This window comes from Dictyostelium discoideum, assembly GCF_000004695.1.
Source record: "Dictyostelium discoideum AX4 chromosome 1 chromosome, whole genome shotgun sequence".
Classification (NCBI taxonomy): domain Eukaryota; phylum Evosea; class Eumycetozoa; order Dictyosteliales; family Dictyosteliaceae; genus Dictyostelium; species Dictyostelium discoideum.
Window position 1 is genome coordinate 4,862,121 of NC_007087.3, and position 16,112 is coordinate 4,878,232.

General features: G+C 23.9%; 3 protein-coding genes across 3 annotated transcripts; 2 read left to right on the forward strand and 1 right to left on the reverse strand.

Annotated features, from left to right (window-relative positions):
• Window positions 1-262: 262 nt before the first annotated feature.
• On the forward strand, window positions 263-4,493 carry npcA (Niemann-Pick C type protein; the record flags this gene model as incomplete). Its single annotated transcript, XM_641708.1, has 3 exons — window positions 263-430; window positions 539-1,104; window positions 1,199-4,493. The coding sequence occupies 3 exons, from the start codon at window positions 263-265 to the stop codon at window positions 4,491-4,493; spliced, it is 4,029 nt and encodes a 1,342-aa protein (XP_646800.1).
• Window positions 4,494-4,829: 336 nt separating this feature from the next.
• med23 (hypothetical protein) lies at window positions 4,830-10,448 on the forward strand (the record flags this gene model as incomplete). The annotated part of the gene is made up of 7 exons (XM_641709.1): window positions 4,830-6,243; window positions 6,341-6,687; window positions 6,810-7,168; window positions 7,278-7,709; window positions 7,813-8,966; window positions 9,074-9,549; window positions 9,642-10,448. 7 exons carry the CDS (start codon window positions 4,830-4,832, stop codon window positions 10,446-10,448), a joined length of 4,989 nt encoding a protein of 1,662 aa, XP_646801.1.
• Window positions 10,449-11,016: 568 nt separating this feature from the next.
• DDB_G0270436 (hypothetical protein) lies at window positions 11,017-13,100 on the reverse strand (the record flags this gene model as incomplete). Its single annotated transcript, XM_641710.1, has 6 exons — window positions 11,017-11,163; window positions 11,254-11,649; window positions 11,745-12,118; window positions 12,211-12,665; window positions 12,765-12,852; window positions 12,995-13,100. 6 exons carry the CDS (start codon window positions 13,098-13,100, stop codon window positions 11,017-11,019), a joined length of 1,566 nt encoding a protein of 521 aa, XP_646802.1.
• Window positions 13,101-16,112: the final 3,012 nt, after the last annotated feature.

Genomic DNA, 16,112 nt, shown 5'->3' on the forward strand with positions numbered 1-16,112 from the left:
TTTTGATTCGCACAAAAAAAGAAAATAAAAAAATATAAAAAAATAAAAAAAAATAAAAAAAAATAAAAATACTAATTTTTTTTTTTTTTTTTTTTATTCGGGTTCAAAATTTTTTTTTTTTTTTCAAAGTTTACATATAACAAATAACAACAACAATACATTTTACATATATATTTAGAATATTCAAAATTTCTTATCGATACCCTTTATATATATACAGTTTTACAATATTGTTGTAAAATTAAGTCAGATACAAACAAGAATGAATATAAATCAAATTATGTCTCTTTTTGTTTGTTTTTGTTTATTTTCGTCAATATACTTAATAAATACTGTTCATTCACAAGGACCTTTCCCATATAATACTACTGAGGGTTGTTCGATGAATGGTTTAAATGCAAGTTATATTGAAAGTGGTCTTTATCCACCTGTAAGTAGAGGAGAATAAAATAAAATAAAATAAAATAATTTTGTTAATTTTTTTAAGCAAAAAGTATTAATAAAATTTTTTTTTTTTTTTTTTTTTTTTTTTTTAAAGTATCATAATCAAATTTTAGCTCCAGGTACATGCCAATATTCACATCCAGAATATTCAGAAACATCATGTTGTACAAATGGTCAAACACTTGTTTTATTATCAAACATGGTAATGGGATCTGCAGTATTTGCACGTTGTCCAGCATGTTTATTTAATGTATGGGATTTGTGGTGTGCATCATCATGTTCACCATATCAACAATCATTTATGGTACCAACAAGTATCGATAGTAAAACAGGACAAATCTTAAGCGTTGATTTCGTCATTCATCCCGATTACGCTTGGGGTTTATATAATTCATGTAGTGGTGTAAATTCAGATGGTGCACCACCTTTTGGTACAATTTTTCATACACCTCAAGATTTTTTTAGTGGTATCTTTGCACTTAATCCAGCATTTTCAATCAATTGGGTTTTCAATGAAACAGGTTATATAAGTCCAACTGCTCCATGCGCTGAATCTTGTTCATGTGATCAATGTGGTGATGCTTGTGGTCCACCACCTACTGTTGGTGAAATTGGTTTATTTAATAATTCTTTACCACAAACTTATTTGTTTAATCATGAGTAAGTAGTATTTTTTTTTAAAAAAAAAAAAAAAAATCAAATGATTATCATTTTTAAATACTAAATTTAATTTTTTTTTTATTTATTTAATTAGAATTCCATTTTTATCAGTTTGGATGATTTGGACATTTATTATGTTTACATTAGTTTTAACATATGGTACTAGTATGGGATTAGTTTTATTTGGAAATGTAAAGTTTTTCGATTCAACTAAAGTAAAAGTAATAGCATCATTAGTTTTATCAATTTCATTTATTAGTGCAATTTTAATTCCATTCATTTCTGGTAAAGTACCACTTCATGATAGTTCATGTCAATGGAAAATGCCATCCGATCAACTTTGGAATTGTTCATTAGCTTTGGGTGTTGGAATTTATGAGCTTATTACTTTTATTTTCTTATTTGTCATCTCAATTGTTATCATTGTTCTTTATCATATTGGTTCAAATAATCGTCCAATTCCAGGTTCCTCTTCAAATGCCTCAGTTGTATATGATGCATTAATTTCTTCCAATAGTAGTAATAATGATAATAGTAATAGCAATAACAATGAACAACAACAACAACAACCATCAACAATTATTCAAAGATTCTTTTATTGGTATGGTCATAAAGTTGCATCAAAACCACTTATTGTAATTTTAATTTGTATTATAATAACAGCAGGTTTAGGTATTGGTATTATAAAATTAGAAATTGAACAAGATCCAGTAAAATTATGGGTTGCACCAGATAGTAGAGCAGCATTAGATAAAACTTATTTCGATAATAATTTTGGACCATTTTATCGTGTTGAACAAATTATTATAACACCAAAGAATCAAACTAAATATCCAACAGTTATAGAATATGATTTATTATTGGAATTATTTGAAATCGAATTATCATTAATGAGTTTAGAGGCAGAATATGAAGGAGAATTGATTACATTGGATTCACTTTGTTTCAAACCAACAAAACGTGGTTGTTTAATTGAAAGTACATCTGGTTTATGGCAAAGAAATATTAGTAAACTTAATTATACCCAATCAGAGGAAGGTGTTTTAACCTATTATGAAAATTGTCAATCGAGCTTACTTCAACCAGATTGTATGGATTCAGTGGGAGCACCAGTTCAACCAAGAGTGGTCTTGGGTGGTTGGGAGAATAATAATTCCTCTGCTGCATCTGCTTTTGTTGTTACCTTCCTTTTAAATAATCCAACCGATATGGTAAATACCGCCATGGCATGGGAACAAGTTTGGTTGGATCATATCTCTGCCATTGCTGCCACTTCTGAAATTTTCGATATCACATATAGTGCCGAGCGTTCAGTTCAAGATGAGTTATCACGTGAAGGTAATGCCGATATTCCAACTATTCTAATCTCTTATTTCGTTATGTTCTTCTATGTCTCCCTTTCATTGGGTAGTTACTATCCATTCCCAACTCGTTTCCTCTCATTATTTGTCCGTTCGCGTTTTGCACTTGGTTTTTGTGGTATCATCATTGTAGCTGCCTCCATCGTCATTAGTGTTGGTGTTTGTAGTATGGCAAATTTAAAGGCAACCTTAATCATTTCCGAAGTAATTCCATTCCTTGTATTAGCAATTGGTGTGGATAATATTTTCATCATTGTTAATACCTTTGAATCATTACATGTCGTTCGTTATGATCCACATACTCGTGCTGCTATCCTTCCAACCTCTGAAGATTCATTAGCTCGTACCCTCGCAAAAGTTGGTCCATCAATTGCTTTAGCATCACTCAGCGAATCATTGGCTTTCCTATTGGGTTCATTAACAAAAATGCCAGCAGTTCAAGCATTCTCTTACTATGCAGCATTGGCAATTTTCGTTGACTTTTTATTACAGGTTAGTGCATTCTCTGCCCTATTGGTTTTGGATTCTAAACGTGCCTCCTCAAGACGTATCGATTGTTTACCATGTATTGCATTGGAGGATGGTGATAACTCTGATATGGAAGATGATGATGATGAAGAAAATGAAAAATTACCATTTGCACGTGCCGACATTAATGCAAACTTTAAAAATTCTCAACCAACCTATTCCACTTCATCATCACCAAAGAAAACTACCCTCCTTCAAGTTGTCTTCAAAAAATTCTATGCTCCCTTTTTATTACATCCAATCACAAAGATGTTGGTTATCATTTTCTTTGTTGGTTTATTGTTGACTGGTATAAACTTTGCCTTCCAAGTCTCGATTGGTTTAGATCAACGTGTTGCCTTACCAAGTAATTCTTATCTTCAAGGTTATTTCAATAATATGGCCAATCTTTTGGAGGTAGGTCCACCATTTTATATCGTTATCAAAGGTGATTACAATTATACCGATTTTGAATCACAAAATAAACTTTGTACAATGGGTGGTTGTGATAAAGATTCAATTGTCAATGTATTCAATAATGCACCATTCATCAATAAAGGTATTTCAAGTTGGTTGGATGATTATATTAGTTTTGCTCAAGCCCAAGGTTCTTGTTGTCTCAAATATCCAAATGGTAGCATTTGTTACAATGGTGCCGACCCTTCCTGTGCACCATGTTTCTCAAATAATGCACAAGGTCGTCCAGATCCACAATCATTCATACAATATTTACCATTCTTTTTGAATGTATCAAATACTGCCAGTTGTCCATTGGCTGGTTTGGCTTACACAAGTGATGCTCATATCGTCAATGGCACTATTGTTGCCTCAAGATTCGATGGTTATCATACAACTCTTAGAACTCAAGATGATTATATCAATGCAGTTCAAACCGCTTATTATTTGGCCGATAATTCCGATCTCGATGTAGAGGTTTATTCAATCATTTATGTTTACTTTGATCAATATCTAACAATCAAGAGTGTAGCAATAATGGATATCCTTTTGGCATTGGGTGGTGTATTTATTGTTTGTCTCATTTTACTATTGAATCCATTGGTTTCTTTCTTGGTTGTAATTTCCGTTGGTATGATTTGTGTCGATTTATTAGGTATCATGGCATTATGGAACATCTCTTTGAATGCAGTTTCCGTTGTAAACGTTGTTATGGCCATTGGTATTGGTATCGAGTTTTGTGTTCACATTGCTTCAACCTTTATCAATGCTCCAAAACATTTCTCAAGAGATCAAAAAGCAAAATATGCCGTCACTGAGATGGGTAGTTCCATCATTAGTGGTATCTTTATCACAAAATTATTGGGTGTCGTGGTTTTAGGTTTCTCAACTTCAGAAATTTTCACTGTTTATTACTTTAGAATGTATCTCAGTATAGTTTTCTTGGGTGGTTTACATGGTTTAGTTTTCTTACCAGTATTATTATCTTTATTTGGAACTGATACCCTTCAATTAGATCGTCTTTGTAAATCTAAAAAAAATAGTTATTCACTTAATGATGAATAAAAAAAAAAAAGTAAAAAAAAAAATAGTTATTCACTTAATGATGAATAAATAAAAAAAAGTAAAAAAAAAAAAAAAATAATAAAGATTTGTATAGAATAATTTTGAAAAAAAAAGATCATCAAAAAAAATCAAGATTTAATTTTTAATTTTATTTCTCTCAAGGTCAAATTTCATATTTTTTATTTTATTTTTTTTTTTTTTTTTTTTTTTTTTTTTGTTATTTTCAAATTTTTGAAAAAAAAAAAAAAAACCACCGTGTTATAATTTTTAATTTTTTATTTTTTATTTTTTTTTAATTTTTTTTTTGATTTGTCAGTGTCATATAATGATGTAAAAATGTACACAAACATACCCCAACAACAACAAAATATACCCCAACAACAACAACAAAATATACCCCAACAACAAAACGTGCAGAATATACAGCAACCACTACCACATACAAATATTCAGCAACAAAATATTCAACAACAGCAACAACAATATCAATTACAATTCCAAAAACAACAACAACAACAACAACAACAACAACAACAACAACAACAACAACAACAACAACAACAACAACAACAACAACAACAACAACAACAACAACAACAACAACAACAACAATTACAACAGCAAAGGCCTCAAACTCCACAACAAAATGCACAACAACAATCACAACAATCACAACAATCGCAACAACAACAGGCATCATTAGGACAAGGTCAACAAGGGTCAGGACCAAATACACCACCACAAAGTCAACCTGAAACTATTGAAAGTATTTTTAAACAATTGGATTTAAACTCAACAGGTCAACAAGCAAAAGATATTTTAGAGCAATGTAAATTAAAGATTCATTCATTAGAATCACAACAATTAATTGCTCAAGCAAAATATAAATTATTTTCACTTGCTGCTAATTATCAAAGTACAGTATTTCAACATATTAAAATGGTTTCAACTACAACAACACCAACATCAACTCCAACAACATCAACAACAAATACTCCACAAAATTCTAATACCTCATCCTCTTCATCAACTGGAACATCATCATCAACAATAGGATCATCATCATCATCAACAACCACCTCAACTACAAATAATGAAAATCTTGGATTACCAATATCAAAAGAAATTTACCAACAAAAAATTCAACTTTGGATATCAATTATAACATTTTTAAGAGAGAATCTTCAATACTTTGGTAAATGGAGGGAATCTATTTATATTAGTATTCAAAATATAACACAATCAACTCTTTTACCAACATTGATACAAAAGGAATTCTTTACAGAGTTATTTATTTTATTGAAAAGTATCTTTAGTTTTGTTAATATTGAATTTCCACATTATATTGCATTGAAAGAGGTTAAACTATCAAATACTCATCAATGTTTAGAATATCAAAATCTAATTGAACCTTATTATTGTAGAGCCGCCAAATTATCATCACTATTATCATTATCATCTTTATCATCATCAGCAAGAATCGTTGGTTCTTCAATTCTATTGAATCAAGATGCTATGATTGGTTACACCAATCAATTGACTGAATCACCACCTTTCTTCACTTCAAATCGTTTATTAAATAATAAATACTCTACAATCGTTCATCATTTACTCTCTCAAAGTGCAAGTATTGAACCAATTAAAGAATTATTATTCCCACAAGTTCAATCAAATACTTTAAAATCAAAAATTATTTCAATCATTACTGAAGCTACAATTTCAAAAACTATGCAATTATTAAATAAATATCGTAAGTTATATATATATATATATATATTTAATATTTTAAAAATAATAATAATAATAATAGTAAAATAATAAATTTATTAATATTTTTTTTTTTTTAGCAAATCAAATTATTGAAAATCAAATTGAAAATAATTCATGGAAAGAGTGGTTATTATTTTCAGAACAATTTTATTTCCTATGTGAAAATGGTTTAGTTGATTTAGAGCAATTCATTGTAACCTTATCAGAAAAGAGAATGAACAATGGTGACCCAATTAAAGATAATATGGTAGTTTTATTAATTTCAAAAACAATCATCATTCAAGATGTTAAAACATTATTTAAACAACATCTTCAAAATGTAAATTCAAATCATTATGGTCATTTAATACCTTTGGTTTTATCATTTGTAAATAATGATTCAAATTATCCAATAATTTCTCAAAATATTTCACTTTATTTCTTTGTAAGTTACATTTTTATTTTTATTATTATTATTATTATTATTATTATTATTGTTATTATTATTTTTTATTATTATTATTATTATAGTTTTAACACTTTTAATTATTTTTATTTTTAATTTAGTTAATGAGAATTAATACAAATACAGAAAATCCTGAAATTATAGCACATATTAAAAAATTATTAGATAATTTTAATTTTCAATTTACATTATTTCAACAATATAGAAATTGGTGGGAAAGTGAAAAAGTTAAACAAAAACCAGAATTTTTTACTACTATTCAAGATATAACCTATTTTAGTATCATTTGTAATGTTATACCAACTGAAGGTGAAATGGAATTAATTCGTTTCCAATCAAATGGTAGTGATCAATCAATTCAATTTCCTGGTGTAGGTGGTATTGGTACTGTTGTTACTGGTAAAATTAAACCAGTTTCAAATTTAATTTTATTAAATTTATCTTTAAGATGTAGAAGAAAGTAAGAATTTATTTTATTTTATTTTATTTTTTTTAAATATTATGAAAATAATAATAATTTATTAATTTTTTTTTTTTTTTTTTTTTTTTTTTTTTTAAAAAAAAATTAGATTAATCCAAGAAAGTGTTTTACTTTTATTAGATAAAGAAGTACCAATTTCACCAGGATTTTTAGAAGATTATTGTAGAACTGTTCATTATACACCTGGTCCAGTATCACCATTTTTATTTTCATATTTTAAGAAATTCCATAGATTGGCTCCAATTCATGCAGTCATTGAATCTGTAAGTCATAGATTATTAAAAGTTTTAAAATCAAATAAAGAACTTGCTGTACTACTTAGAGCATTACAAGATATTCAAACTCAAAAACCAATTCAAAATATTCAATTATCAAGATCAATAGATTATTTACTTTTAAAAGCTTCAATTTCTTTACCTGTTGATCTTATCTCTGCTAAAGAGATTTGGAAATCTTTAGATCTTGGTCTTTTTAATAATAGAAGATTAATAACCTCAATTGCAAGATTAATTAAATTAAAGTAAGCTATTTATAAATTAATTAATTAATTAATTATTTATTTATTTATTTTTAATAATTTATTAATTTATTTTTTTTTTTTTAAAAAAAAAAAATAATAAAAGAGGAATACAGGATTTTAATAGAATTAGTGATGTTCCAGTTTTTATTGAAAATTGTTTTAAATCAAATCCATATTGTTTTTCAAAAAGTACATTAGAATTTTTCCCTGATATTTTAAAGAATGAATTTAAAAAAAATTCAGAGAATTTATCATTGAATCCAAATCAATTTACAAATTTAACTTTAATGAAACCACCAACACTTCAAAAGGTACAATTAGAGAATCAACAAAGATTTCAACTTTTTTCAGTTGGTGGTAAATTACAAATTTTACAAAAACAAGCTTTGGTACAACAATATCTAACAGATAATAATTCAAATCTATTATTATGTCAAGTATTTATCTATATGTTAGAAAATAAAATTAAAATGGATGTTATGGGACCATTAATTCAACAAATGTTTTTCAAACAAATCATTGGTAATCAACAACCACAACAACAACAACAACCACAACAACCACCACCATTAGCAATTAGTAACCAACAATTGAATAGAATAACTAGTGTATTCATTGATTTTATTTTTGATGAAGTTTATGTTAATCATCCATTAAAGCAAGAGAATCTTCATCAACATGTTTCCGAGTTTCTTTGTCAATCTATTTTTACCTATAAAATTTTAACATTAAATTCGGTTCTCTTGGCATTATTAGATAGAGATGACCATCCATCAATGCCAACAATTTTGGATACATTTTTATTTTCAAGTGCTGAAATTCAAAATCGTTTGCAATTCTTTTCAACTTATCCATCTGATTTCTTCATTTCACAATCATTTAGAAATGATGATAATTACTTTATAAAGAATTGTGAATTTAATAATAGATTTAATGATTTAATTCCAACTGTAATCGATCCAAATACCTTGATTGAACAATCAACTCAAGATACCATATTACCAATTTACTATTCAAATTCAATTTCAAGATTAATGCCAATCGTTGAAATAATTATCTCAAAATCTATTGAACTAAATAATGGAGATCTATTTGAAAAAACTATTAATCATTTCAATATTCCTTATCATTATTATCAAGATGAAAAAGAAACTACTATTAAAGATACTTTAATTTATTATTATGATTCTCAATTATTTAAATTAAATCCAGAATTAAAATTATTATTTTTAAAATTATTAAATCAATCTGATATTGGTAAGAATTATTTAATAATAATAATAATAATAATAATAATAATAATAATAATAATATTAAATTTTATTTTATTTTTTTTATTAATTTATTTTTATTTTTATTTTTAGATAATAGATTTTCAAATATTTTTAATCAATTTTTAAAGAGTTCTAGAATTGAAGATATTACAATGGTTGGTTCAACAGCATATTTTAATGATTTAATTTCACCATTAGCAGAAATGATGGATTTAACTAATCAAAATGTTTTTGATACTTTTTCATTTAAAACTGAAAATACATTTTCATCAATTGATATTTCAAATCCATTAGAGTTAAAATTGAATAATATCATTTTAGAGATATTATTATTACCATTGGATTCAAATTGGATTGCTAATGGTTTGGTTTCACTTTTGAATTATTCAAATAGAAATAAAAATTTTTCTGATCGTAAAATTGATCCACCTTCATCCTCAATGGTATTAGCGTTATCTATTATCTTTTCAATCTTACCAACTCAAATTCATAATTCTTTTATACCAATTGTAACTCAAAACTTATCAAATGAATTAAATTTTTCAAAATTCAAATCTCCAATAATGGTAATTATTAAAAAAAAAAAAAAAAAAAAAAAAAAAAAAAAAAAACTTTCTAATCATTTTATTTTTATTTTATTTTTAAAATATATATAAAGAAAAATCAATATAATTTTGGAAATTATACAACAAATGTTGAAGAAAAGATGACAGAACCAATTGAATGGTATATTTATTTCATTCAATTCTATTATCTTTATTGTCCATTGGAAAGATTATTATCATTGAATGATTTAGTAACAAATATAAGACCTTTAATTAAAAATGTTTATCAATATTATGTTTTATTGACCATAGTATCTCCAGTACTCTTAAGATTTGGTACTCAAACTAATCATCTAATTCAAATAACAAGGGAAATGCTACAAATCTTAACAGATTCATATTTATCAAGTTATATTGAAAATACATTACAAGATTTAGAATCTTGTTGGATTGGAAATACAAACGATGACGATGATATTATGGATACAACAAACTTTAATTTATTTGGTAAAAGAATTGGATATGATGATGATGATGATGATGAAGATGATGATTATTATGATGAAGATGATGAAGATGAAGATGATGATAATGAAGATGATCAACAAGATGAAAATGATCGTATGGATTTTAGTCAAGATACAAATAATATATTTAACAGAAGTATGGGTGACCATGATCATTTGATGATGATGTCCAATAGTGAAAATCTTAATGACCCATGGAGTGATAAAAATGAATTTTTCAGAAAACAAAAATCAATCTTTTTAAAGATTGATTCCCAATTAATTGACACAATCATTGATTGGATTTATCATATTAAAATGATCTTTCCATTTCAACCTTTCCGTGATGAACTTTTGAGAATCGTAAAAGAATTTAAACCTAATTTCCTATCAAAATTTAATCAATTAAATTAATAAAAATATTAAAAAATGAAAAAAATTATTATTAATTAATATAATAATAAAAAATAAAATAATATTTAGTTTTTATTACTTTAATATTCAAAACTAAAAAATGAATAAATAAAAATTCTTCTTTTTAATTTTTTTAACTAATTTATTCAAAATTTTTTTAGTTTTCCAAAATATATTTTCCTCTTTGGCAATATCTATTCATATCTTTTTTTTACAGATAAAAAACTTTTTTTTTCTAATATCTAATAAATTTAGTTATATTTTTTTTTTTTTTTTTAAGAATTGAAGTTTCCCTCTTTGAAATTTTTTTTTTTTTCTTTATAGGAAAATAAATTTTAAAAGGAAGGAAAAAATTGATTTTTAATTTTTTTTTTACAGAAATAAATGTGGAATAATCACATGTTTTTATTTAAAATAAGTAAATTGTTTGTTTTTAAATATTTGAATTTGAAACTTTAAAGTAATTAGATTTTTTTTCTTTTTTTTTTTTTTATTTTTAATACAATATACACAAGAATAATTTATTACTTTTTTTTTTTTTTTTTTTTTTTTTTTTTTAAAAAAAAAATTAATTTAGAGATAAGAATTTGACTCGGATAAATTGATTTCCTTGAATTTTTTGTCCATCAAGATTTTGTTGAGCTAAAATTGCATTTTCTGCATTATTAAAAGATATGAAACATTTTGTTTTGTTACTATTTGGATTTATATTTATCTATTTTATAAAATGATAATAATTAGTAACCAATTTGAAAGAAAAAAAAAAAAAAAAAAAAAAAAGGTAAATTCCAAATAAAACACTTACATTTATACTTTTTAAATCTCCATATTTTGAAAAAATCTGGATTAAATTTGAATATTCTAAACTTCCTTTAAATGTGCAAACCAAAATTGAAACTGAATTATTATTTATAGTTTTAGTATATTTTGGTGAGGATGGTGGTGATTGTTGTTGCGGTTGTTGTGGTTGTTGAGGTTGGTATTGTTGTGCGTATACAATTGGTTGTTGTGGTTGTGGAATATGATGATGATGATGATAATAATATGATGTTGCTGTTGGATATACGTAATAATTTTGATCAGTTGGTTGCCATGAATAACTTTGTTGTGGGGAAGTGGAATGTAATTCCCCATTTGTTGAGTAAACACCATTTGAATAATGATCATAATAATTATTTGAGTATGAATTTGAATTATATTCCTAATTTTAAAAAAAAAAAAAAAAAAAAAAATTAATATTAAAATTAAAATTAATAGATAATCTATTTAAACTAAGAGAATATATTAAATATTTACTTGTGATGCATAATAACCTTGATATGGCTCACCTTGATAAACATATGAATATTGTGGTGGTGGAGGAATTGATGGTAATGGTGGTTGTGGAATTGATTGTGGTGGTTGTGGAATTGATATTGGTTGTATTGATTGTTGCTGCTGTTGTTGTAGTTGTTGAGATGATTGATTATTATTATATTTTTGTGGTTGTGGAGATGATGGACGTTGAGGTTGATTTGGAGAAGATGAACGATTTGGAATATTTGTTAAAGAAGAAATTGAGTTAGTTGTGGGACTTGGTGTTAAAGAAGATGTTGATGATATAGATGAATTTGATAATGATAAATAAGGAATTTGAATTGATTGTTTTTTACCATTAGGTGCATACTTAACTATTTTTTTTTAAAGAAAATATATACATATATACGTACATATTAATATTTGTTTTTTTTTTTAAGGAATATAAAATAAAATAATATCTTACCAACTAAAGGAGTTTCACCTAAAATTAAAGAACCAGACATTGATTGTAAAGCATTTGTTGAATAATGAATATTTGAGAATTTAATAACGCCGGCTCTCTTACTTTTTCCACTACTGGCATCAATTAAAACTTGAGCCTCAATAACTTCACCAAATTGAGAGAATGTTGAGTTTAAAATTGCATCAGTAATTGTTGGTGATAATACTCTAACATAAAGAGTATTTGATGGATCTCTTTGTTGTTCAGTTTGGGATGGTGAAGTAGTTGCACCACCATTTGAATCTGGTACACAACAACTAATACCACCATTTCCATTGTTACCTACAAATGGAGACACTGGTGGTGAATTTGATGGTTTCGATAATTTACATAAAAGTGTCTTATATCCAACTTGATATCTATTCATATTTTTAATTGCTTCACAAGCATTTTCTGGATTTAAAAATCTTACAAATCTATTTAAAATATATTATAATTAATATTTTGGATTTTTTTTTTTTTTTTTGTTTTTTTTTTTTTTTTTTTTTTTTTTTTTTTTTTTTTTTTATTCATACCCATATCCTAAGCTATTTCCAGTTTTAATATTAACCATAACTTTTGTATTTACAATTTCTCCAAATTGTTCAAATAGATCATATAATTCTATATTTTTTTATTTATTTAATTATTTATTTTTTGGTGATTAAATAATTTTTTTTAAAAAAAAAAAAAAAAAAAAAAAAAAAAAAAAAAAAATTATTAATAAATGAAAAATATTATTTTATTTAAAATTCAAGAGTATTACCTTTTTCTGAAAAATTACATGGTAAATATTTTACAAAAACATTACAAATATCAACTTCGGAATCTAATTCAAATTCTTGACTTATTGGTTCAACTTCCATTTTCATTTTTTTTTTTTTTTTATTTTAAAATTTTATTTTAGGTTTCGGATTGAGGGTGTGAACTTTAATATTTTTTTATTTTAATATTTTTTTTTTTTTTTCTTTAAATGAAAAGTTAATAATACAATTTTTTTTTTTTTTTTTTTTTTTTTTTTTTTTTTTTCTTATAAAAAAAAATAAAATTAATTATAATAATACAAAATGGTTTTTTTATTTTTGTTTTGGTGATGTGTTGTGAAAATGAAAGTGAAAATAATTTTTTTTTTTTTGTTTTTCAAAAAAGAAAAATAAAGTAAATGTGATTATAATCACAAAAAAAAAAAAAATAAAAATAAAAAAAAAAATAAAAAAAAAAAATTAAAATAATAATAGTTTGATTGGCGAATGAAAAATATTTTAAAAAATCTAAAATTCTGTGCAAAGTGTATTTTTATTATTTTGATTATTTTGAAATGATTGAAAATTTTTAATTGGTTTTATTTATTCGATTGGCAAAAAAAAAAAATAAAAAAAAAAATATAAAAAAAAATAAAAAAATAAAAAATAAAAAAAATAGAAAAAAATAATGGTTATTGGTTTGGATATGGACTTATATGAATTAAAAATCTGACAGACGATCACCCTTTTTTTTCCAACCAATCAAATGACCAATTAACCATAATCAAAAGAAAAATATCTTAAAACCGACAAAGACATTCGACAAAAAAAAAAATATGAAAAATAAAAAATAAAAAAAATAAAGTAAAAAAAAAAAAAAACTGCAAAAAATCCAAAAAAACGATACTTGCAAAACAAAAAAAAAAAAAATAAAATAAAATGTAATGACCGTTATGGGAGAGAAAAGGTATTTTTTTTATGGTGCACAGAAATATTATTGTTCGTTTCTAAACAGATTTAAAAAAAACCAAAATTTACCCTAACACTTAATTAATTAATTAATTAATTAATTAAATTATTTTATAGATTTCTGATATATTTGGAATATGGTTTTGAAATGATTATTATAATTGATTTAATAAAAAATGTAAATGGTTTTTTCTAAACAATTTTTTACTTTTTTTATTTTTTTTTCAATTTAATTTTTTTTTTTTTTTTTTTTTTTTTTTTTTTTTTTTTTTTTTTTTTTTTTTTTTTGTTATTTGATTATGGTGAATGTTGTTTAATTATTTTTTATTTTTTTTTAAAATAGGTTTTTTTTTTTTATAGTTTTTTTTTTTTTTATTTTTTTTTTAAAAAAAAAAAAATAATAACAAAAAATTAAATAAAATAAATTGTTTGAATTGGAAAGGGTTTTAAATATTTTTTAATATTTTTTTAATAATTTTTTTTTTTTTTAAAAAAAATGATTGCCACAGGAATCGAATAACCATATTTACTAAATTGTCAATTCGATCGGTTATAATTTTTGTGAAAAAAATGAAAAAAAAAAAATATATACATGCAATCTATGTTTCGAATCAAGATTCCAAAAAAAAAAAAAAAAAAAAAAAATATGAAAATAAATATCCGAGGTTTTTTTAACGAAACACAAATAACATGAAAACAAATCTAAGAATTAAAACCTCCAAAAACCCTTTTACGTATTGGTATCTCTACTTTTTGTGATAAATAAGTTGATCGCATATATTTTTAATTAAAAAAAAAAAAAAATTTTAAAAAAAAATAATACATATGACTTTTACTTTTTTGGATTTACTATGCACAAAGTTATTGATTAACTTTAAAATGGTTGGTTATTTTAATTATGTGATAGTTTTGTTATTGAATTTTATTTTGTTTTTATTTTTATTTTAGTTATTTTCTTTCTTTTTTTTATTTTATTTTATTTTATTTATTATTATTATTATTATTATTATTTTCTATCCTTATAAATTTTGTTTTTTTTTTTTTTTTTTTTTTTTAATTATTTATTTGAAATTATTTTTTATTTTATTTAAATGATTGTTTTAAAATGAAATGAAATAATTTTATTTTCCTTATGTCAAAAAAAATTTTTTTTTTTTAAAATTAAAAAAAAAAAAATAAAACCCACGAAAATGTATTTTGATTGTTTTGGGGCATTTATTTTAAGATACATGACCTATTTTTGGCACCAAATTTTTTTTTTTACAAAAATAGTTTTTTTTCAAAAAAAAAAGACGAAAATTTTAAAATTGGGTTAATGCCCGCATGAATATTTAAAAACAAAAAATTGCGCCAATTCGATTAACAAGATAATAGGCCCGCCAACTATGTGAATGATATCTCACACCACGAGATTAATAAAAATTTGTGTGAATTTTAGATTTATTAAAAAAACCAAAAATAAAAAAATCAAAAAAACGAAAGTGCTAATAATATGAACCAATCAAATTTGGTCTTATTTTATATATCTAAATTTTTATTATAAATATTTACTTTTATGATGTTTTTTGGATATTGATCACGGTATAATGGTGAATTAATTATCTATAATTGTAATACGAAGGGTTTGATGTAATTATTATTTGTGGTGATGATTTAAGCTAATTATAGTTTTTTTTTTTTTTTTTTTTATAATTATAATAATTATTATTATTATTTTTTTTTGAAAATTAAATAATTAAAAAAAAAAAAAAAAAAAAAAAAAAAATTATTTATAAAAAAAAAAGTGAAGATAAGAAATTAAAAAAAAAAAAAAAAAAAAAAAAAAAAAAAAAAAAAAAAAATTAAAAAAACTTACCCAAACATTACATTACGAATAATAAATTTTCTATTATTGATTTTAAAATCATTTAATACTATTTGAACCTTAACGAGAGAGAGGGGGTGCATTCTTAATTAATTCAATCCTTTTTTTTAACTTGCACTGACGTTCTGGGATGTTAATAATAGAGTGCAGAATTAATTTAATTTTATTTTATTTTTTTTTTAATTTTTTTTTTTTTTTGTGAAATTTTTTATTTTAATCATTTCGTGATGGGTAAAAAAAAAAAAAACCACCATCAAAACGACTGTATAACAACACAATGAGATAGATTTAATTAAACAAAAAAGCCA